Raw genomic sequence first — 22,663 nt, forward strand, 5'->3', positions numbered from 1 at the left:
AATTAACTCTCGATACTACTATGAAGAATATATGTGCCCCCGCCCTTTCTAACAGCCCACGTCTGGAATGAAGCGATCGTGAGAAATCTTGATCCCGGTCGTCCCGACTATCCCACTTCCATTATGGTATGTATATAAGGATCGCGAACCGGGCGAGAATCGCAGATTCGGGTGTGTGTCTTCTCATTGAATATCGAGCTTTCACATCATCTGTTGTGGTCATCCCCAGAGGCTGCATACCGGATCCAACTACATCTTGCAGAACATCAGGACCAGATCAACGCATACACCCGGCTCGCCGTCATGTCGGACTTCAAGGGCCTATTCCAGACGGTGGCAGTGTTCGTCGCGTTTATACTCACCCTCCTATGTCTCTTCTCAGGGACGCAGAGGAACTTCCTCGACGATGTGGAAATCTTAACGGTAAGTCCGACCGTCTCCAACTACTCTCTAGAAGTGGCAGGTAGAGTCAGAAGACTGACTTGACCCCCTTTATCCATTTAGCTCTACACACCCGCAGACAGCACCGGCAGTGGAGCGCGCGATTTATATTCCGTTCACGTCATGTCCTACTGCCAGGGAACACTGGTGACCATCGACCCGGGCACAGAAGTCACGCGCAACGTGACCGAATGCTCGAACCGCGCGATTTCATCCTCATTTGACCCGACACAAGCCTGGCCGAAGGAGCTCACCTCCAGTCCGGAGATGAGGTGGCAGCGCGTGATCAGCGACGACTTCCACGCGTTCAGAATGACATGCCAAGTCATGGCGGTGATGTACTGTATCGGCATTGGCGCGATGGGCGCTGCGATGCTTGTACGAGTATGGACGACTCTCGCTCCGCGCGCATGCCAGGGCCCGCTTGAATTTTGGTTTTTCATGGTGAGTTAGTTATATTATACACGAACACGATCTGGTGATCGAGTTAGCCCCCTACATAAACTCTGCTTCTGCAGGTCGTTTATGCAGGCAGCACTGGAGTGTACTTCCCAGTTCAGCGTGGTGCATTTCCATTTCCAGTTCGGAGTTCGGATTTCCCCAGAACACGGCAAATGCAAATGGCTGACCATGATATCATAAAATTAGGTCGGGTCTTTTACCGTCAGCGTCGCATCTATAATCGCAACGGTGATCGCCTTTGAATTTGTCGCTCTAATTAATGCCCACGGCAGGGGCTCGAACGTGACAGCCCATTATGGCGAGAGATTCCTTGGGATGACTTGGGCCGCGGTGGGGCTGTTACTCGCCGGTAGCGTTGCTTGCTTTGTGAATGTTTATGTTAACAAACGGGCTGGATATGCGCCTGCGGCCGTCTCAAAAGATATAGAGGGGTAATCAGCACAGGGAGCGGTGGTCTTAGCCAGTCGGAGAGCGGAGGTTACAGATGGGGGAGCGGAGATCGGGGAAACTCGCAGAATCGAATATAATCCGTCCTATAGTAGATAGAGAGCCATTTATGAATCGAATGATATCACCCATCAGATTCTTCCCGCGTAACCAATAGAGAACAGTAGCCAATCTAACTAGTTTCAAGCGAAATTGCAAAATTGCCAATCCGGCTTGCGATATCTGAGGGGCCAATGGTCGGGCCCGGAGGTACCTCGAGGGTGAGGTTTTTTCCCCCTAACTTCCAGGGGCTCAGGCATGTTGGGCAGTGCAAACCAGGCAGTGATCTGATAGTCCATCGGGGCTAGAACGAGAGCGCGTGGAAGGCGATAGACGTACTTCGAATAAAGACCTCGGCTTGATGGAGTTGGCCGCTACTTAATGGGGAAAAAACTGGGTCAACCGTTCATCCGACGTCACCGCATGTGGATATCAGTTGAGGTTCTATTGAATATCGTGAAGAGTCTCGAACTTTCCTTGGAGTAACCATGTATTATACCTCAAACCAATATACCCAGTTTCCATATAATGGCTCAGACTCCTAGGACCACTGTACTCCGTTGGACTTTTCCCGGCTGATTTTCCGACTGTAGTCGCCAAGATTCTCGTCAAAGCGCGAAGTATTGACCAATATGGGCGGGTTTTCCCGGTGATTTCTTTTCTTTTGCCGGTGAATGGTTCCAGCGTGTGCATGAAATGAAACCTATAAGTCACTCAAATGGGAATAGTGTATTGTCTGTATGCCCTCGGTGGTGGTTGGAGTTGCACAGACATGAAAGCGGGGGGGGAGGAAGAAGAAATGTAACATCTCTCGGGTCAATAATCCTATTTGTTTAGAATATTAGAGCGAAATCGAGAATTAAAAGTAAATAATCGAGGAATAATACAGGGATAGGAAATATTCATTATGTCCTCATTAAACAGGGCGGAGGTTAGTCCCGTCGCCGAGCTATCTATGAAGTCATCGTGAGATTTCCAAGGGACGAGCATATAGTTCCTAGGCCTTTTCATGGTTTCTGCCCTACTTTCCCCCTCTTTCCTTAAATAGCTGCACTTTCCCCTGGAGAAACTGCAACTTACACGACTTCCTCTTTAGTCTTAACTACTCTACTCTACTTCTCCTCCCACTTCTACTTCCATCTCTACTCTACTCTACTCTACTATAGCCTCTACTTCCACTTCCAATTCAATTCCCACTTATACTCCCACATCTCTTCAACTTAAACATGGAGAAGAAAGCTGTTCACTTCGGTGGTGGTAACATCGGCCGTGGCTTCGTGGCCGAGTTCCTCCACACGGCTGGCTTTGAGGTCGTCTTCGTCGATGTCATGGACGGCATCATCACTGCTCTACAAAACACCAAGTCCTACGAGGTCACTGAAGTCAGTGATGAGGGCGAGTCTACCAAGACCATCACCAACTACCGTGCAATCAACTCCAAGACCCATGAGAGCGATGTCATCAAGGAGATCTCAACCGCCAGTGTTGTAACCTGTGCCGTGGGTCCGAACATCCTCAAGTTTATCGCTCCCGTCATTGCCAAGGGTATCGACGCCCGCACCGCCACCACACCGTTGGCCGTCATTGCCTGTGAGAACGCTATCGGTGCCACTGACACTCTACACCAGTTCATCAAAGACAACACCGCCCAAGACCGTGTTGGCTCTATGCCAGACCGAGCCCGGTTTGCCAACTCGGCCATTGACCGTATTGTACCTGGCCAGCCAGCCCACAGCGGTCTCAATGTGCGCATCGAGAAGTTCTATGAATGGGCGGTGGAGTCCACACCTTTCGGCGAGTTTGGTCACCCAGAAATTCCAGCTATTCACTGGGTCGGTCACCTGGAGCCCTACATTGAGCGCAAGTTGTTCACCGTCAACACCGGCCACGCCACTGCGGCCTACTATGGCTACAATGCTGGCAAGAAGACTATTGCTGAAGCCCTCAAGGACCCTCGCATCCGCGGCATTGTCCGTAACGTGCTTCAAGAGACTGCCTCCCTCATCATCGACAAACATGAGATCAGCGCCGCCGAGCAGCAGGAGTACGTCGAGACCATCATCACCCGAATCTCCAACCACTACCTTGAGGACACGGTCGAGCGAGTGGGCCGTGCCCCAATGCGCAAACTGTCCCGCAAGGAGCGTTTCATCGGCCCGGCTGCTCAGCTGGCTGAGCGTGGCGGAAAGTTTGACGCACTGATGGGCTCTCTTGAAATGGCTATGCGGTTCCAGAATGTGGAAGGTGACGAGGAGAGTGTGGAATTGGCCAAGGCCCTCAAGGATAACTCGCCTGCCGACGCTGCTGCCCAATTGACCGGCTTGGAACGAGACCACCCTCTCTTCCCCCACGTGGTCAAGGTCGTGGACCGCGTACAATCTGACGCAAAGTAGGCACCTCTTTCTTGCGCCTTCTCACAACATCCTAACATCACTATTTCAGAAGAGAGGCAGGGCAACCGCGCATTTGATTTCGCTTTGACTGAAATTCAACTTGCATGGAATATCGCGAATACCAGGTATACGGCGCAGGAGTAATGGGATCAGTGTTTTATATGACTTTACGAACTGACTGAACTGAGCTGAACTGAACTGTAGTATGAATAGCGAATGGAAAATCAATATCCTTTGCCATCCTTCTCTTAAAAAAGTAATCTCACAACTTACTATCCACCCAAACGGGCTTTCTCTTCTCCACAAAAGCCCTAAGCCCCTCCTTGATATTCTCCCCCTCATATAACCTCTTAACCCAAGTCTCATTCAACATCGCTGTAGCCTCATCCGCCCCAATACCCTCCCACCCCAACTTAACTCCCTCACGACTAACAAGCACCGAATCAGGACTATTCCCCGCAATCTCCCCAGCAACCCCCAAAGCCTTCCCCAAAACAGCCCGACCAATCTCCTCCTCTCCATCCTCCTCACCAATCCCAATAACAGAATTAACAAGTCCCCACCTCTCAGCCTCCACAGCCCCAACCGTCCGCCCCGTAAGAACCATCTCCATAGCCCGCTGCTTGCCCACAGTCCGCACAAGTCGCGGCAACGCCCCAGCAAGCGCAACAACCCCACGCTTCACCTCCGGCAACGCAAATACTGCCCGCGATGACGCAACCACGATATCGCTGTTGATAATCATCTCCGTGCCGCCGCCGAGACAGAGTCCGTTCACGGCGCAGATCACGGGCTTCTTGCCCTTGCGTCGTGCTAGTCCGCCGAACCCGCTGTTTGGCATTGGTGTTGTGGAACTTGAGGTTGTTGCTGCTGATGAGGTGCGGTTGTTCCATTCTGGGTGGTGTTAGCGGTGGGTTAGAATGGATTGGAGAGGGGAATGCGGTTGTTGTGGTGTTTGCGCTCACCTTTTAGATCAGCGCCGGCGCAAAACGCTCGTCCCTTTCCCGTTAAGATGCCCACGCGCATGCTCGGCTCTTCGTCAAGCCATTCCCAGACGGCGTGGAGGTCTGCGTGGCCTTGCGCGTTTATGCAGTTCAGATCGCGGGGTCGGTTTAGCGTGACCAGGAGGATGTGGGGTGCTGGGTAGGTGAGGGTTGCGTGGGCTGGGGTCGGGGGTTGGATTGTGAAGGATGGCATTTTGATTTCTTGGTATTTCTAGGAGAGATTGGTTTTTTATCGGCGAGAGGGGAGAAAAACGAGTTAATCAAGGAAATGATATAGAAAACTAGGGGTGATCGACAGAAGTCGGGTAGTTTGTAGATGCGGAGAACCGAGGACCGAGGAGTGTGGGGGATGATTTACTACGTCTCTCTCAATGATGGCTTTAGAAGTGATGTTCTATAGACTTCTTTTCTTTACACTAGATGATAGGTCTGTATGTTACTGTGCATTGTACAATTGTGCGAATTACAGGTGATAATATCACCCTGCCTGTGCCGTATGACTTCTGAGATCAATACATCCGCCCACCTCCCAAGTTCCTTATGAACGCCGAAAAAAGAAACGCCCCGAACGAAATCACAAATAGATTTGGATATCAATAAGCTGAGAAGCAATTACAACGTATGATGGATCTGGCGCACCTACGCCTTGTTGATCCAACCACTGTGTACCATGAAATCATAAATGCGGCTAGTTTTGGTGCCCTCAATCTAATAGAGTCAGTAAGAGTCCGCATCAAGAGTCGAGTGAGAAACATACCTTGCAAATCATCCGTGCATCTTTCTTCTTCAGGTTGCCGCCCTGCTTCATTGCTTCCTTCAACAGTGTCTCCTTGATGACCAGATATGGCTTCGGCATCAGGCGTAGAACATTGCATACTTCTGCCTCTTCCTGGGTCAGGAGATGCAGATCGGCAGCAGTCTCATTGTCCAGCTTCCACGACGGCATCCCGCTCAATGGCGGCACCACGTATTTCGTCTTTGTCGGCTGCGGGGGAGGCGCATCCCCATCGACAGCGAAGGCGCGATCGAAATCGTTCAGTGTTTCTTCGGTGGAGTCCGCTGGTGCGTGTGGATTGGCCGCTTTTTGCAGTCGCAGCGGCAGTTCAGGTGTTGTAAGCTGGATTGCTGCCGCGGGTGTCTCTGTCAGCTGTGACTGCTTAGGGCGGGTGCTGGCAAAACGGTCAAATGATCCCTGAGGAAGCAGTCGTTGCACACGCTGTTGCTTATCCTGCTCGTACTTCTCGCCTGCTTTCAGGTCACCGATGCCCATCTGGCGCCATTCTTGAAGCTGGGAGATGGCTAGGCGGAGGTTGTGCTCGTACTCCAAGCCCTTGTTGACGTCTTCAAAGTCCTTGCAGTTCATCATCCGTGCTAGTGGCTTTGCTTTGTTCAACAAATCTCGCTCTTCTTTGGACCGTTTCTTATCCAAGGCGGTGTTCTTTCGGTAGTCGAGGAGGTTGTGCTCGAAGAGGATTTTCTTGCGCTCTGTTCGCGCTGTCAGGCGGGAGTTGTAGATGTCAACCACGGTCATCTTGAGCTCGGTCTCTGCGTCTGGCTCGCCGTTTTCATTGAATCCAGCCCCGGGCTCAAAAGTCATATGCTGCACCGCTTCTTCGGCATCGTTCAAGAACTCGGTCTCAAACTCCAATCGTCCCGGCATGTAGCCCTGCACTTCGTGACACGCCGGTACACTGGCAGTCGGCTTCTGCTTTGGTGTGGTTGGAGGTGCTGTCTTGGCTGCATCTTTGCGCTCTTCGATGCGACGCTTCTTGCGTGTTTGAAAATCCTCTTTGGAGATCGAGTCCTGCAAGCTCCTATCGTCTGGATCGGCACGGGCTGCGAGCGGAAAGTTGACGCTCTTCACATATGTATTGTAGTAGTGGTCTCGCACTTCATCCTTGCTCCGGTAGCCACCAATGTGGTCTGCGATGTCTGCCCAGGAACCCAGCCCATAGATTTCGGCGCCTTCCAGCAATAACAGTTCTTCGTCGGCACCCCAATCTGCCTGGAATATGGGGACTGAGTTTTGTTCGATCACTTGGAATGGATGTGTGGCGGGGTCATGGTTCTTGGAATTCTTTCCGGCTGAGAAACAGGGAACACAGAGGTCATATTCGGGGCAGGCGGGATGCGAGCACGAGATGCGAACCTATGCGATGGAATCGCATTAGTCTCTGAACAAACAACAGACCTTCAAATGGCCATGACAAACATGGAGACTTACTGTTGACGTAACATCAATGGAGCACACATCGCAGTGGAACTTGGTGCCGGCCTCGGTGCCGCGCGAGGCGGTCTTCTTGCGTATCACACCCATTATCTTTCCATCCCTTTCATCCTAGGATTTGTCCGGTGCGGTATCGAGAGAAACAGAGTCAGGAGTCTGAGAGTACTGGAGTTGCAGGTGAAAGTTGAGGTTAGATATTCCGGGGAAGGTGTCTCCGCACTTCGGAGCGGGGAATATTCCGGAACTTGGGAGAGTAGGTCAAATGATACCAATACAGATCCAAGCTGGATCTCAAACTTCCTCGTTCTGTGGAGTCAACTGCTTTGATTGTTCAAGTCGTGGAAGGTGATGCGTCGTTAACCCTTGTGGCGGAGCAGTGGCTGAGGCTGATTAATTACTGTACCTTGGAGTGACCAGTGTGTGACCAGTTCAACCAATCAAACAGGTAATATTAGGTAATCTATAGTATACTTCGTATTATAATTACAGGGGGGACTTCCCCTCTCTTATTCTCATTCGATCTTCGATCTCCCCGACTTCTTCTTATCCTTAGTCGTGCTTCCATTCGGATTTCAAAAGCTATAGTGGTGGTTGTCTCTGTCTTGACTCCTTTCCTTTTGCGTGGTATCATCTGTGTCCTTGTGTGGCTCTCCAGGTTTATTTTGGGGGGCATTTGCGTGTTGATTATTGGGTGTGATTCTTAGCACCCTGCACACGCATTGCGGTACCTTGGACTTTGATCTATTCTTTTCGATCTGTTTACAACAACCGCCACTATGTCCTGGAAGCTCACTAAAAGTATGTTTACTGGCAGTTGGTCTCCCTCTCTCCCCCCTCAATACCCCTCTCTGCACTGCAGTGGACCAGAGGCAGTCGCTAATGATCCAACTCGTCTGAAGAGTTGAAGGAGACGCATCTGGCGCCCTTGACCTCATCATTTGGCCGGTCGTCGTCTACTTCGACGATCAAGGGTGACTCAAATGGTGATGAGGCTCTGACACCTGTCGTCTCTAACCCGCCCTCCGCCACCCCATTAACGAACGGGATCGGTATGTTGTTCTTATTACTAGAATTTCCCCCCGGTAACTAATCGTTCCATCGTTTTGATAGCGGCTTCCGAGTCTCTTGTCTCTCCTCCTGTGGCCCCTGTGAACCCAGGAATCCTTATTGTCACTCTCCACGAAGGGCGCAATTTTTCGTTGTCACCTCACTTCCAACAGATCTTCAACTCGCATTTCCAAAATAACTCTTACGCGTCCTCTTCTCTGCGCCCAAGCACATCCTCTTCGTCACATTCATCTCAGAACCAAGCGGGTTCCTTTGTGCCATCTGGCCGACCCCAGTCCACAAGTGGGGGAATCAATGCGGCCCCCACTATCCACGGTCGCTATTCCACCAAATACCTTCCGTATGCCCTCCTTGATTTCGAAAAGAATCAGGTCTTTGTGGATGCCGTGTCGGGAACTCCAGAGAGCCCATTGTGGGCTGGTGACAATACAGCCTTCAAGTTCGATGTGTCCCGGAAGACCGAGTTGAATGTACAGCTGTATCTGCGCAACCCTGCTGCCCGGCCTGGTGCCGGACGGAGTGAGGATATCTTCTTGGGCGCATGCAAGGTCAACCCTCGCTTCGAAGAGAGCCAGCCATATGTGGAGGATCCGAAGCTCAGCAAGAAAGATAACCAGAAGGCCGCCGCTGCTCATGATGAGCAAGGGCGTCAACAGGGTCATCAAGGTACTGAATGGCTGGATCTCCAATTTGGCGTTGGCTCGATCAAGATTGGTATTTCCTTTGTGGAGAACAAGCAGCGGAGTCTTAAATTAGAAGACTTTGATTTGCTCAAGGTTGTGGGCAAGGGTAGTTTCGGAAAGGTCATGCAGGTCATGTAGGTTGACTCAATATCTACTTATTTGGGTCCAAACTTCTAACAGTCGGGGATTCACAGGAAGAAGGATACTGGTCGGATCTACGCCCTCAAGACAATTCGCAAGGCTCACATTATCTCGCGATCGGAAGTCACACACACACTCGCCGAGCGATCGGTTCTTGCACAGATTAACAACCCGTTTATTGTTCCGCTGAAGTTTTCATTCCAGTCGCCTGAGAAGTTGTACTTCGTGTTGGCATTTGTGAACGGCGGAGAGTTGTTCCACCATTTGCAAAGGGAGCAACGATTTGATATCAACCGAGCCCGTTTCTACACCGCAGAGTTGCTGTGCGCTCTCGAGTGTCTTCACGGCTTCAAAGTCATCTACCGAGATCTCAAGCCTGAGAACATTCTTCTCGATTACACTGGGCATATCGCTCTTTGCGATTTCGGTCTCTGCAAGCTAGACATGAAAGATGAAGATCGAACCAATAGTAAGATCTCACCATTCATGATACGCCCTACATATCTAACCAAACTTAGCGTTCTGTGGAACCCCTGAATATCTGGCTCCAGAACTTCTCCTTGGCAACGGCTACACCAAGACTGTGGATTGGTGGACTCTCGGTGTTTTGCTCTACGAGATGTTGACAGGCCTGCCTCCATTCTATGATGAAAACACCAACGAAATGTATCGTAAGATCTTGCAAGAGCCTTTGACCTTCCCCAGCAGCGACATCGTCCCGCCTGCTGCGCGGGATCTTCTCAGTCGATTGTTGGACCGTGACCCCGTGCGCCGGCTGGGTGCCAACGGTGCTGCTGAGATCAAGTCTCACCACTTCTTTGCCAATATCGACTGGCGTAAGCTTCTCCAGAGGAAGTACGAACCCAGCTTCCGACCAAACGTGGTATGTATTCTTACTTCCGATCATGCATTGGACCAACATGTGGCTAACTTAATGCAGGTGGATGCCCGTGATACTGAGAACTTTGATGTTGAATTCACCAGGGAAGCGCCCCAGGACTCATATGTCGATGGCCCCGTCCTGTCGCAAACCATGCAGCAACAGTTTGCCGGATGGTCATACAACCGACCCGTGGCTGGCCTCGGCGATGCAGGCGGCAGTGTTAAAGACCCGTCTTTCGGTAGCATTGCGGAGTAAAGATTCTCGCCGCGTCAAATTAGATCGAGAATTCCCGCTGCGAGAAAGAGACAAGAGGTTCATAGAGACCATTTCCTTTTCTAACTGCGCATATGTCTTTCATTAACATATCGACCAATCTTGATCTTTCTTTTTCCCTTTTTTTTCGCTCTGTCCATCATATTGTTCGTTTTTCCATCACAACGGAGTCTGTGGCATCTTGATATCGGAGGCGCTCCTGATCTTCGAGACGACATTGTTTCTTCTCGTTTCATATGGCCGTTGAGCGCTTTGATTTGATTTTCTTGTCTTGTTCGGTCATCTCCCTTCCATCTCAAGTGTTCATTCTCTCTAGGCAGGTTCCTTTCTTACCCTTGGTTTCGTTGCTTTTCTCAAGCGGTCATCGTCTGCACCCTTGTCCTGTATTCTCGATAAAACTCTGAAATGGACAATGCCCAAACAGTTCTGCATCATATTTAGTCACCGAGTAGGATGGATCACGCCACTGGGCGGCTTCAGTTGTGAAGTGCATAGTAAATTCGATTCTATGACCAGAATGCAGCAACTGCACAGGTTATCGGGTAGACAATGGCCCATTCAATGTCGTTGTTTACTACTAGACACTAGAAGCCTTCAGTAACGTTCACAGAGTATGAGCTCATACAAGCCCAAGCACCAAGGAGAATCCGGTTCAGTACCTAGTACATGTACAATGATCTAATAAAACAACCAAGAAATGACTAGAAATGAAGGGAAACATATTGCTTGTATCTAGGCATGTAATTTGCTCCAGAGACTCATGACAGCGCAATTACAAATAAGAGAGAGTAAAAAAAGTCGGACACACGTTAAGACGCCGCTCGCAATCAAGAATGAACTGACTGGTCAGCCAGAAAACAAACGATTAACCTAACTCTCCTGAAAAGTCACCAAACAGAACCCGGTGCTTTTTGTTCGTTCACTCGGCTTCGGCAGCATCGACCTCATCCACTGCAGCCTTGTCGGCTTTCTCTACCTCCTCATCCGCTTCGAGTGCACCATTGGTCGCACTCACGGGCTCTTCTTCTGCTTCTTCTTCTTCTTCTTCTTCTTCATCGCCGTTGACATCAATCAAGGACTCTGAGGAAGGGGGCTCGGGGACATTACCCTCCTTCTCAAGGCGAATGTACTCATCCCACTCAGGGAAGAGGTCATCATCGGTAGAGGCGACATCGGGGGCACCGGGCGGGACACCGATAAGGCGGGCAACCTTTGTCTTGCCAGATTTCTCTAGAGATTCCTTCCATTGGACAACGAGTTTAGGGGCGCTCGAGGGCTTGTAGGTCTGGGCGAGAAGGACTGCCTCGGCGATGCGGTTGGTTTGGATGAGGAGAGCGATGCAGCCATCGATATCGCCCAGAGACCACAGAGTGGAGAAGGCGACATTGTGGAGGCCTGACTCCGAGGCTTGAGCAGCAAGGGCCTTGAGTCCTTCGCGGTTGTTGCTAGCGGTGTGCAACAGCAGCAAAGAACCGACATCCTTGGCGTTGGTGAAGCACTCTTGGGCCAGAGCAAGATTCCAGCCGGCCAGGGCAGCATCACCGACAATCTTCCACTTGTGCTCAACATTGGCCTCGCGGGCAATCGTGAGTGCGGTTTCAAGATCGTTCAACGCAAGGGCGAGCTCGAAGCGGTGCTCGGGGTCCGTAGCGACTTCCAGGGCCATTTCCTTATATCCTTGGCCTTCAAGGAAGCGGGCGACCTTGTTCATCTGGTCTTGGGGCACATCCTTGAGGAGCTCAGATGCCATTTCCATATCACCGCGTAGCACAACTGTTTGATATTCAAGCATACTGAGCGAAAGGCTAAAGGAGACGGCGTTGACGTCCTTGTCGGCAAGGTAGATACGGCCATCTCTGGGCAGGTAGCCAAGAATATACATCGGTTGGTCGAAGTGAGAGATTGTGTAGGTCTGGTCACCGACAAGGTAGTTCAGGCGGTTCGTAGAGTTGGTGTAGATGAAGCAATCTCCAACCCACTGTCCAGTTCGGACGGTCTCGTTGATTGTAGCAACCAACTCAACAGCCGCCTCAACTCCATCCTCGTCGGCTTCACCGGCGTTCAGGCCGTTGATATAATCCTCTCGAGAGTAGCGGAGAACGTAGAAATCATCTTCACAGGCGAGGGTAACTAGTTCACCAGATTCGGACCAGTAGACCTGTACATGTCCATTAGAATAATTTCCAAATATCACGGTAGAGCAAACTCACGGATTTTGGGTCAGCTTCAATTCGCCGAACCAGGCTGCCAGTCTCCCAATCAAAGAAGCCAATGCCACCTTGGCCCTTCACACCCAGAAGGACACCATCAGAGAGGCCTTCAGCTTGGAACCCAACATCAAGACCGGCGCTCTGCTCCTTGAAGTTCTTGAAAATCTTCACACTTGTCGATGACTCGCGGATAGCGTAATCGTTACTATTGTCTTTCGCACCCCAGGCAAAGTCGAGAGCTTGCCCAAAGGCCTTGTTTCTCCACGCCAATGCGGTGTAGATGATGTATTCTCCATCACCACAGACAGAAACAAAACGTCCGTTGGGGGAGTGCGACAGGGTTTGCGGGTACACCTCGCACTGTCCCAGATCCTTTGTTGGTAGAGAAAGGGGCTCGCCGTCCTTGACACTAGCATCGCCACCCTTGATCACTGACGACACGACCTCACTGTGTCTTGCCCAGATAAGCTTACCGGACCCATCCATTGAGACGGCGGGCTCTTCCCGACCCATCTTCACCACGACAGCACCATCGTCGAAACCCATCGCAATTCCCTGTCTACCCCGCTGGTAGGAAACACACCATGCTCGTTCTAGGCCATAGCTTAATGACTGCTCCAGTCGGTAGGTATTTGCGTGCCAAATCTTAATGGTTCCATCTTCGGAACCCGAGATTATCACAGGGAGTTCGGGGTGATAGCAAGCAAATGAGACATTGCTTGTGTGGCCTTCGAGGGTTGCAATGAGTGCCTTCGTGGTGTAGTCCCAAATCTTAACGGTCTTGTCGTCGGAGGTGGTGAGGAGGTATGGCTTATCAGCCTGTGGGTAGTAGTCGACATGGTTCACACCTTTTGTTTCGTGAGCTTCGAGTGTGAAGTTGGCATGGGGAGAGCCGAGGTTCCAGATCTTCACGGTCCGGTCCAAACATGCGGAGGCGAAAGTGTTGGTATCCTTTGGGTTGATCGCCATGCCCATAACATAGTGGCTGTGGCCCTCGAACACTTGCACGCACTTCCAACCCTTCTCCCAGTCCCAAAGCTTAATTGTCATGTCATCGGAGGCTGTGAGCACAAATGGCTGGGTGGGATGAACGGCAATAGAACGGATATAATCCGGGTGTGCTTCAAAGGAGGTGATTTTTTCGGATGTGTTGTAGTTGTAGACCCGGAGCTGGAAGTCATCTGAACCGCAGACAATCCAGTTCTTCCGCGCAATAAATCGACCGGCACGAACGGGGACATCGGTGAGTTCGAAGGTTTTGATGATAGACTAAAGGGTAGACGTGTTAGACGAGAGTATAGGGAGTGTAAATCCGTGTCAGGCCTTACCTGCGATTCATAAGACCAGATGTAGACATGGCCTATACAGGAAAGTAATTAGCGCATTGTACGTCTCGCATACTGCCCCTCCCTCAACATACCACTATACAAGGTCGTCAAGATCTAAGAATGAAATTAGTTTGAGCGAAGCTACCGAGTGAATTGAAAAAGCTTACCCACGGCTCTGTAGGGTGGAAATCAATCCCCTTTACCCGCTCGGAGCGGGCAAACAGCTGCCTCTGTAACATTTATCGTCAGCAATCCCTCCAATTGTGGACGTTCACCTGCGAAATCATATCGCTGTATGTGCTAAGAGCAGATTTGCAACTATATGAAACATTTTATCGTGCGTACCTTGATGTCGAGCCGCATGTTGTGTGGGGGATGAGACGAGTGTTTGTGTGATGTGGTGTTGGGCCTGTGACAGCGATAGGAGATTTCGCGAGCCGCTCAAACAGCCCAATGATAGGGAGGAGCGATCCTCGGGGCAAGTTATTAATTGGAGGAATTAAGAAAGGATTGAGATGAAGGAGAGCTTGAGGGAGTGCGCTTCATTCAGGGACAGCAATGTATGTGTCCACAAGGGATTCCCGCCTTGGCTCACCGCCTTCTAGTCGGTCTATCCGCTATACAAATGTCCTACAAATTCATTTGCATTGAAGAAAGCTATACGGATTGCTATGTGAGATTAGTGAAATGTAAGCTTATATTCCAAGTATGGATCTGGACAAAATAGCAATAGCTCAAATACTTTCGATATACTTCCCTGTACATAATCATCACCCAGATGTATAAAATTGAAACTGAAAGACCAATTGCCTATATACTAGGCTAGAGACATGCCTCAATTAGATCAACATGTCCGATAGAAATTGCTGGTATACCTTCATTCGTCGAATATGCGAATCATAGTTTAGTAGCTCTACGACTCACTCTAAAATTTCAGATGTTTGAACTCTCAAAACATGTATTCAAACAAAGAGACCTCTAGTAGTAGTTACAGAGATTAAAATTCATAGCCATTCCAGATTTGCTGTTTAGTGACCACGCTCGAAGTAGGACCACTGGCCGGGTTGGGGCTTTTCCTCAAGTTCCTCCCACCTGTAAAAGTGTCAGCAAGAAGTCTAAACCACAATCTTCAAATTTCCACTTACACCTTGGCCTCGGCCAACTGATCCACAAGCTTGAGCTCTGTCTCTGCGACCTGGATGATCTCCTCAATAAGGCCGGCGCCGATCTGCTGTTCGATGTGAGAGATCCTGCGCAATAGGTTAGCGTTAGATTGCGCGATTGTTCGAGGTCAATTCGGAAAGCTAGGTACACATACTGGTCGACATCAAGCGCAGGCTCGCTCTCCCATTTGATATGTTCGTGGTGGAAGTCATGATCGGCCTTGTCGGTGGTCTCGCTAGCCTCATTCATGATTTCAAGCCATTCTCCTTCTTGTTGCGGGGTACGGGCGGGACCCTCGGTTGTAGCTGAGAGGGCTTCGCCATCCCATTCTTCACCGCGAGCATTGTCGGATCCATCCTTCTGTTGGGCAGCGGCATGGGTGTAGGTGCCGTCGGAGTGCTGGACCTTAGCAAACCGCTCAGGTTCGGCTGCCACGGTTTTCCGCACACGCTCCAACCATGCATCGAATCCGGCAGGCTTTTGCGACTCAATGACTTGGAGGCGGTGTCGGGTCAAAGCCTCAACGGATTGGCGGTAGGCGGAGGATTCGGGGAACGCCTGCAACTTCTGCAGAGTAGTCGAGTAAAGGTAGATTAAAGTAGGGCGAGGGCTGGGGTGGGTGAAAAGGCCCGTCAATCCGGTAGGAGCAAAAGGCTCCAAATACCGGGGCTTGACATTGGCCAGTAGCCGGAGTGTGGAGCGCATTGTGAATGGATTTGGTGATATTGAAGTCGCTCTGTTCCAAGGAGATGAAGTGGTGAAGTCGGCCCGGAGCGGATTAACCTTATGTTCCATAGTGAAACGGCAGGGGGAAACGCAACAACTTACCTTTGCCGAATATCATCAAAGCCTCTCATCTGGTTCTTTGTTTGGACTGTGTGCAGTTCTATTTTGCTCTCAGCTACGGGCGCTATAGTCGCTAAGTGCTGCTTCTTTCTGCGACGTGACCAGTGCCCACCCGAGTCGCCAGTCTTCGCCCCCGTCCAATGTGCCACCTGTAACATTTCGCGATTATCCTCCCTACTTCGACCAGAGTCCTTCGTTTTGCTCAGCTTTGACATATTGAAACTGCTTATACTCTCCTTTAAACTGCTATCCAAGTTATTCGCCTTTTTCTTTCACCAAAATGAAACCGTCTTGGCTGGGGTGGTCCCTCCTCTCTCTGTTGGTAGCGCCTGCTTTGGGTACGCCTTCAGATGCTTCTTCCGACCAACAATCTGGAGATACACTTGTCAAAAGGGCGTCTCGTGGAGTGGATACCGACAAACCCACAATATTCAATGGTATTGAAGTGCCCCCGTTGACCGAGCTGACCCCGGAGAATTTCGAGGAAGTGACCAAAGATGGTTACTGGTGAGAATCCCTTCTGCAGCAATCAATAAACCGCTGAAGGCTCTAACTATTCTAGGATGATTAAACATTATTCCCCCTCTTGCCCGCATTGCCGGATCGCCGCCCCATTGTACCAGACCCTGTATGAGTACTACTACGTGAGAATCTATCCCCTTATTCAAACCTTTGAGCCATGGATCTGATTAGTGATAGACATCAAATCCTTTATTCCTCTCCGGACTGAAACCCGATGAGCTCGCGTCTCTGGACTCATTCACTGGCTACTATAATCTCCATTTCGGGTCCATAAACTGCCAGGCCTTCGGCGATTTCTGCAAGAAGCTGAACGTCGAATTTTACCCCGCGTGGGCATTCTATGATATGGGCGTTCAGAACGAACCCCCGGCGCGTGCCAAGACGATGTCAGATATTGCCGCTATGATTGAAGCCAAACTCGAGACGATCAAGCCTGGGACCCGACCTTCGCAAGGCGTCCAAATCCCAAAGGCCGGCGCTGAGAGCATGGAAATGACCGCCAAACCTGCAGTGGTGAAGCCTGGCGCTAAAACAGCTGTCGAGAAGCAGAGCATCGAGACCGCGGAATTGGAAGGCGTTAGCGCTGAGTCTGTCAAGGCCAAGCTCCAAGGACGGCCTGCTAACCCCCAGGGCGTTTCTATCCCACTCACTGCGGAGAGTTTCCAAAGTCTTGTTACGACTACCCATGATCCATGGATCATCAAGTTTTACGTTCCTTGGTGCCATCATTGCCAGGCTCTGGCCCCGAACTGGAACTCGATGGCCAAGGAGATGAAGGATACTCTCAATGTTGGCGAAGTGAACTGCGATCTTGAGAAGCGACTGTGCGAAGATGCTCGCGTGAATGCCTACCCGACGATCTACTTCTTCCGTGGCGGCGAGAGAGTTGAATATACCGGTCTTCGTGGCTTGGGTGATCTGATCGCGTACACCAACAAAGCTGTCGGTGTGGGCTCGAGCATTCAGGATGTTGATTCGACTACTTTTAAGAAGTTGGAAGAAACCGAAGAGGTTCTGTTCCTATATCTCTACGACCACGCGACCACATCTGAAGATTTCGAGGCCATGAACCGCCTCACCCTCAGTCTTGTGGGACACGCTCGCATTGTCAAGTCTGACAGTGCTCCTCTTTCCGAGCGGTTCAAGATCTCTACCTGGCCTCGTCTTCTAGTCGTCCGTGACGGACGTCCCAACTACTATAATGCCCTTGCTCCTAAGGACATGAGAGATTTCCGTCAAATCTTGTCGTGGATGCAGACTGTGTGGCTGCCCATCGTACCTGAGCTCACCGCATCCAACGCCCAAGAAATCATGGACGGAAAGTTCGTGGTTCTTGGACTCCTCAGCCGCCGCCGAAGCGATGACTTCAAGCAATCCAAGCGCGAACTTAAGGAAGCCGCTCTTGAATGGATGGATAAGCAGGTTCAACTATTCCGCCTTGAGCGGGCTGAACTTCGTGATTCCAAGCAACTGCGCATCGAAGAAGCCGATGACCGCAATGATCAACGTGCACTACGGGCTGCGAAAAACATGCGTATTACGATCCGCGAGGACGATAAGAAGCAAGTCGCATTTGCTTGGGTCGATGGCGACTTTTGGGAGCGCTGGTTGCGCACAACGTACGGCATCGATGTGGAAACCAGTGACCGCGTTATTATCAATGATCAAGATGTAAGTCTTCCCTCGTGAGATTTGTCTAAGCACTATAACTGACTTCCTATAGAACCGTCGCTACTGGGATACTGCTTCAAGCGGAGCTCCTATTATGGCCTCGCGGACCTCTATCCTCGAGACTATTCCTCTCGTCATTGCTTCCCCTTCGAAGTTGTCACCCAAATCTACCATCGGCACTTTTGAGAGTATCTTCTTCTTTGCTCGATCCCTCCTCGGCAGTCATCCCATCCTCTTCTTCATCATCTTGGGTGCCGTGGTTGCTGTGGCCACCGTATTCGGACGTGGACGTCTTAGACGTAGTGCTGCTCGCGGCGGTATTATTGGCAACACCGCCACCAACAACGGTGGCTTCTTCCACCTGGACGGCAAGGAGGGGTTCCTGAATGGAGGCTCGACCGACAAAGTCGACTAATGAGACAAATGTACAGTTAGGGTGTTTGGCTACGTGGTTCTTATAATCTTTTGTTTCCACTGTATTTGATTGCTGCTTTCCTTTCGTGCGCCTGTTCGATCAATCCTGTCTTAGTTGAATCTCTTGCATGTCAGACCAAGGGGTTTTTGAAGCACATATCTTCTTATTCCATTTATTTTCAGCCATCACCCGAACTTTTGGGCCTAGGCGTATCAGCTTCTTGGGAGCCGCAAGGCTTCCTAGTGTTAAGTCAATAAACGCATTAATATTCTACAATTTGTTATAATTACGTCAAGTGCCACTTCTTTTGCCATCTATATCTGGTGTGATATATATTTTTTTATCCTGAGCATAAAAAACAGGATGTAAGACTAAAAATTGGACTCTCTTTAATAAAACCAATCCATTGACTCGATCTCATACTTGAGCGAAAACAATTACGCCTCCTCTGATTGGCCACTGGCTTTGGAGTCACGTGTAAACTCGGGCACTCCCGGTTTTCGTCGACCACCAAGTGCCAGCTCTTGTCTCCTAGCAATTGTCCCACCAAATCACTCCGGTGTATTCTAAAATGGTAAGTGCTTTCATACCTAGTGGATGAGAAACCCCCGTATTCTATTCCGATGTTCCTTGTCCACTCGGTCGCGCTCTGGGTAAACGACAAGGCCATGAGTATCACAACCGGCTTCCGAACCGCGGGATGTGACGAGATAGAAAATGTCATGTCAATTGCTAACATATATCCTTTAGTTCGCCCCTACTGCTCGTCGTGCCGCCGCCCAGGTCTCCGCCCAGGCCTCCGCCTATGCGCCCAAGTGAGACTACCCCATATCCTTCCTATTCGAACCCCGGACAGTACACGTTGGTCGGCAATCAGCACGTTGGATGGAGCAAATAAAATATGGCTTTGCACTTGCCAACGCAGCTTTTCTAGTTGATTGGATTCCCGTCTTTCTCCTCTTGCAGCGGAGCTTGACGGATGTCCGGCATCTATGGGGAGCACACCGTGGGCTTTGGCAAAAGAGCTGGATATCGAAGAAGACAGATCAATCAAGCAAGCAGAACACCAAGCTAACGCCTCACTAATCTGCAGGTACTACATCCCCCGCAGCGTCGCGGGTATGACCCTTGGCACAGCCGTCCAGTAGTGAGTACATCCCGCATTCGACTATCCCAGGTTGGACAAGATACAGGGGCTAATAACGTTCTCAACAGTGGTACTGTCGCTGCTGGCTTCGGTGTCGCCGTTGGTTCCGGTGCCCTCTTCATCTTCGGCGAGGTTCCCCGTGTGCGCAACGACATTCTCCGCAAGCTTCCTTTCCTCGATACCTACTACGACCGCACCATCGCCCCTGAGGACAATGTGAGTCAATTACAGTTGATTTGGAGGGTTGGATTCGATGCTGACTTTCCTAGGCCTTCTGAATTATTCGCGAGGGTATATATCTGTCTCTCCTTCGATCGATATGAATCGGGGCTTTTGAGGGACAGGCTGGGGCTGTACTGTGTAGAATAGCGATGAAAGTATTTTGTTTTTTAATACCACATAGAAACCGTTGTTTCAAAGTAAATATGGTCACCTTCATAGGGCTGAAAAACCTAGAGCTCTCGGGGAACACGGACTCTCACGGAGTATATACCTCGGAGATCCGAATGTTCCATGAAATAGTTTCCGAGCTCACTGTAGATAGCGCTGTCGTTGGGACTAGGTAGATATGCATGTATTCATGACATATACATACCACAAACAAGGGTTCTCCGGCCTTCAATCCATAGCCTTTTTTCCCCAACAAGGTAGGTCCAACCTTAGATAACAAGCCTCAAATTATAATGGCAGTCCTGGAGGTTTCAGAACGCCGAACAGATCCCCAATCAGCACAGCCGACACCCGTGGACGCCTGGCGAGTCAAGCCCTTATCTCTGCCATTAGGTTGATAAGCAGATCTGATGCGCTAACGCTGTCTCACGGCAGAAGTCCCGTGAAGTATAACGCCTGGAACTTCCTTGCTGGGACTAGACTTCTCTCTACCAAGCTCGTAGCACCGATCGTCAAAGCCCTGTGCCTCGAATCAGCGGTGGTATCTCCCGTCTCTACAAATCACAAGCCTGCACAGTGAGGCCATCGCGTGTTCGGATAAAATCCCTCTTTATTCTGCAGTTCATTCTATCTTTTTTAATTTATCCACATCAATCCATATGTCATTGACTCTTATCTCACCTCGTTGTAAGGTGTACATTGCGTAGAGAGCTGCTTCCCATGTCTTGATGCGGGGCGAAAGGCAAAATGCTCCGTGCTATAGATAACATGGCTGACCCCTGTCGACTTGCTCAAAAACCATTAGTCTGTGCTATTTTATTATGCTCCGACTTCCCTCGGCTGTGGTTTAAAGTGAAGACATTCTTGTTTCCCCCCTGCATGGTTGTCATTTATTTCGTTGATATATATATCGCACACATCAGGAGCGCCACACCTATTTATATTGGTCATGGGCGCAAACATGGAGACCAAAACGGCCACTGCCTCGTCGGACATATCCAAAGGACATCATGAGGTCAACAAAGATCAAGTCACTTCCATTCTCCCGGATGGCGATGTGCCATACACGGATCATGAAATGGATGCCGATGAAAGGGTGATCATGGCGCTAGGTTACAAGCAAGAGTTCAAGCGCGAGTTCTCGCTATGGACGACTTTCTGCGTCAGCTTTGCTGTTCTGGGGTTGCTACCGTCATTTGCGAGTACCCTGTGGTATGGTGAGTAATCTGCGCTTTGAAGATTGGGTTCAAGGTATAGCTGACACTGGATTACAGGAATGGGATATGCCGGAACAGCGGGTATGGTCTGGGGTTGGATCATTGCGATGATATTTATCCAGTGCATTGCAATGTCGATGGCAGAGCTATGTTCAGCAATGCCGACTAGGTATGATACTTACTACCCGATATCACATCCGACGAAAGTTAGGGTTCAGAAGGCTAACGTCTGTACAGCGGCGGACTATACTACGCCGCAGCAGTCCTCGCACCTCCGGGCTACGGACCCTTCGCCGCCTGGATCACCGGCTGGTCCAACTGGATCGGACAGATAACCGCAGCGCCATCGGTCAACTACTCGCTCAGCGCAATGATCCTCGCAGCAGCCTCAATCAACAACCCAGAATACACCCCGACAAATTGGCACAACTTCCTGTTGACAACCCTCATAATGATCCTGCACGCCGGCATCAGCAGCATGTCCACGAAGCATGTAGCGCAGTTCAACTCATGGGGCTCAACATTCAATTTCATCGCCCTGGTCGCAGTCATCATCATGATCCCCGCCGGCACAAAAAACAGCCCGAAATTCACACCCTCCAAACAAGTCTGGGGCGACATAACCAACCTAACCGACTTCCCAGACGGCGTCGCCGTACTCATGACCTTCGTGGGCGTGATCTGGACGATGTCGGGCTACGACTCGCCATTCCACCTGAGCGAGGAGTGCTCGAACGCGAACATCGCCTCGCCGCGCGCGATCGTGCTCACCTCCGGCGTGGGCGGACTGATGGGCTGGTTCCTACAGCTGGTGGTTGCATACACGGTGCTGGACATCGAGGCCGTTATGGATTCCGACCTGGGACAGCCCTGGGCGTCGTACTTGCTGCAGGTCATGCCGCAGAAGACGGCTATGGCTATCCTGGCTTTGACGATTATCTGTGGGTTCTCCATGGGCCAGGGGTGTATGGTTGCCGCGTCGCGGGTTACGTATGCCTATGCTCGTGACGACTGCTTCCCGTTCTCGAATTACTGGAAGCAGGTGCATCCGGTTACGCAGACGCCGGTCAATGCGGTTTTGCTGAATGCCGTCCTCGGCATCTTGATGTGTCTTCTTATTCTGGCTGGAGACGTGGCGATTGGTGCGTTGTTCTCCATTGGTGCCATTGCGCAGTTCTTTGCTTTCGCCATTCCCATCACTATTCGCGTGTTCTTTGTCGGTAATCGGTTCCGTAGGGGCCCCTGGCATCTGGGTCCCTTTGGCCCGTATATCGGTGGTGTTGGTGTTTTGTTTGTGCTTTTGATGATTCCGATCTTGTGTTTGCCCAGTGTTACTGGTAAAGACCTGACGCCTGATATGATGAATTGGACTTGTCTTGTTTGGGGTGCGCCGATGCTGGCGGTTACGATTTGGTGGTTTGTTGATGCCCATCGCTGGTTCACGGGTCCTGTGGTCAATGTCGAGCATGCTATCCATGCGATTCAGCAGGAGCCGTACGTTAGCGAGGGCATTGAGCCCGAGTCTCGAGAGACTGAGGCAGCTGCATTTTCCAAGACGGATGATGCAGATAATCCTATCTAGATCTCCGGTTTGTGGAGCAGACAATGTATTAGTTTGAGATAAGATTTGATATATGTTGGTACATAACTTAATATTATAGCCTCGTGGGGCACGTTATTACAGTTCAAAGT

The 22,663-nt window shown here is 50.6% G+C and overlaps 10 protein-coding genes across 10 annotated transcripts; 6 read left to right on the top strand and 4 right to left on the bottom strand.

The window, feature by feature from the left end:
- Positions 1-303: 303 nt before the first annotated feature.
- Positions 304-1,338, top strand: N7518_007781 (SUR7/PalI family protein; the record flags this gene model as incomplete). The annotated part of the gene is made up of 3 exons (XM_057188708.1): positions 304-423; positions 505-885; positions 1,090-1,338. 3 exons carry the CDS (start codon positions 304-306, stop codon positions 1,336-1,338), a joined length of 750 nt encoding a protein of 249 aa, XP_057040411.1.
- A 1,277-nt stretch (positions 1,339-2,615) lies between these two features.
- Positions 2,616-3,782, top strand: N7518_007782 (mannitol-1-phosphate 5-dehydrogenase; the record flags this gene model as incomplete). Its single annotated transcript, XM_057188709.1, has 1 exon — positions 2,616-3,782. One exon carries the CDS (start codon positions 2,616-2,618, stop codon positions 3,780-3,782), a length of 1,167 nt encoding a protein of 388 aa, XP_057040412.1.
- Positions 3,783-4,044: 262 nt separating this feature from the next.
- Positions 4,045-4,979, bottom strand: N7518_007783 (enoyl-CoA hydratase/isomerase family protein; the record flags this gene model as incomplete). The annotated part of the gene is made up of 2 exons (XM_057188710.1): positions 4,045-4,676; positions 4,748-4,979. The coding sequence occupies 2 exons, from the start codon at positions 4,977-4,979 to the stop codon at positions 4,045-4,047; spliced, it is 864 nt and encodes a 287-aa protein (XP_057040413.1).
- A 446-nt stretch (positions 4,980-5,425) lies between these two features.
- On the bottom strand, positions 5,426-7,103 carry adaB (chromatin-binding transcription regulator ADA2; the record flags this gene model as incomplete). Its single annotated transcript, XM_057188711.1, has 3 exons — positions 5,426-5,494; positions 5,544-6,935; positions 7,011-7,103. 3 exons carry the CDS (start codon positions 7,101-7,103, stop codon positions 5,426-5,428), a joined length of 1,554 nt encoding a protein of 517 aa, XP_057040414.1.
- Positions 7,104-7,789: 686 nt separating this feature from the next.
- Positions 7,790-10,043, top strand: N7518_007785 (serine/threonine-protein kinase; the record flags this gene model as incomplete). The annotated part of the gene is made up of 6 exons (XM_057188712.1): positions 7,790-7,811; positions 7,913-8,062; positions 8,124-8,898; positions 8,959-9,374; positions 9,424-9,788; positions 9,846-10,043. 6 exons carry the CDS (start codon positions 7,790-7,792, stop codon positions 10,041-10,043), a joined length of 1,926 nt encoding a protein of 641 aa, XP_057040415.1.
- Positions 10,044-10,980: 937 nt separating this feature from the next.
- On the bottom strand, positions 10,981-13,999 carry N7518_007786 (coatomer subunit beta'; the record flags this gene model as incomplete). The annotated part of the gene is made up of 6 exons (XM_057188713.1): positions 13,945-13,999; positions 13,767-13,829; positions 13,692-13,713; positions 13,600-13,631; positions 12,272-13,540; positions 10,981-12,219 (listed from the first exon to the last, which is right to left on the bottom strand). Exons 1-6 carry the CDS (start codon positions 13,960-13,962, stop codon positions 10,981-10,983), a joined length of 2,643 nt encoding a protein of 880 aa, XP_057040416.1. The 5' UTR covers positions 13,963-13,999.
- Positions 14,000-14,627: 628 nt separating this feature from the next.
- N7518_007787 (complex I NDUFA5 subunit family protein) lies at positions 14,628-15,468 on the bottom strand (the record flags this gene model as incomplete). Its single annotated transcript, XM_057188714.1, has 3 exons — positions 14,628-14,691; positions 14,745-14,849; positions 14,918-15,468. The coding sequence occupies 3 exons, from the start codon at positions 15,466-15,468 to the stop codon at positions 14,628-14,630; spliced, it is 720 nt and encodes a 239-aa protein (XP_057040417.1).
- Positions 15,469-15,889: 421 nt separating this feature from the next.
- N7518_007788 (putative disulfide isomerase) lies at positions 15,890-18,217 on the top strand (the record flags this gene model as incomplete). The annotated part of the gene is made up of 4 exons (XM_057188715.1): positions 15,890-16,116; positions 16,172-16,253; positions 16,309-17,802; positions 17,855-18,217. 4 exons carry the CDS (start codon positions 15,890-15,892, stop codon positions 18,215-18,217), a joined length of 2,166 nt encoding a protein of 721 aa, XP_057040418.1.
- Positions 18,218-18,788: 571 nt separating this feature from the next.
- N7518_007789 (cytochrome b-c1 complex subunit 10) lies at positions 18,789-19,642 on the top strand (the record flags this gene model as incomplete). Its single annotated transcript, XM_057188716.1, has 5 exons — positions 18,789-18,791; positions 18,968-19,032; positions 19,311-19,364; positions 19,433-19,580; positions 19,634-19,642. 5 exons carry the CDS (start codon positions 18,789-18,791, stop codon positions 19,640-19,642), a joined length of 279 nt encoding a protein of 92 aa, XP_057040419.1.
- Positions 19,643-20,703: 1,061 nt separating this feature from the next.
- Positions 20,704-22,553, top strand: N7518_007790 (amino acid permease; the record flags this gene model as incomplete). The annotated part of the gene is made up of 3 exons (XM_057188717.1): positions 20,704-20,971; positions 21,029-21,140; positions 21,209-22,553. The coding sequence occupies 3 exons, from the start codon at positions 20,704-20,706 to the stop codon at positions 22,551-22,553; spliced, it is 1,725 nt and encodes a 574-aa protein (XP_057040420.1).
- Positions 22,554-22,663: the final 110 nt, after the last annotated feature.

Source organism: Penicillium psychrosexuale (genome assembly GCF_028828465.1).
Source record: "Penicillium psychrosexuale strain IBT 29551 chromosome Unknown utg000004l, whole genome shotgun sequence".
Classification (NCBI taxonomy): Eukaryota; Fungi; Ascomycota; class Eurotiomycetes; order Eurotiales; family Aspergillaceae; genus Penicillium; species Penicillium psychrosexuale.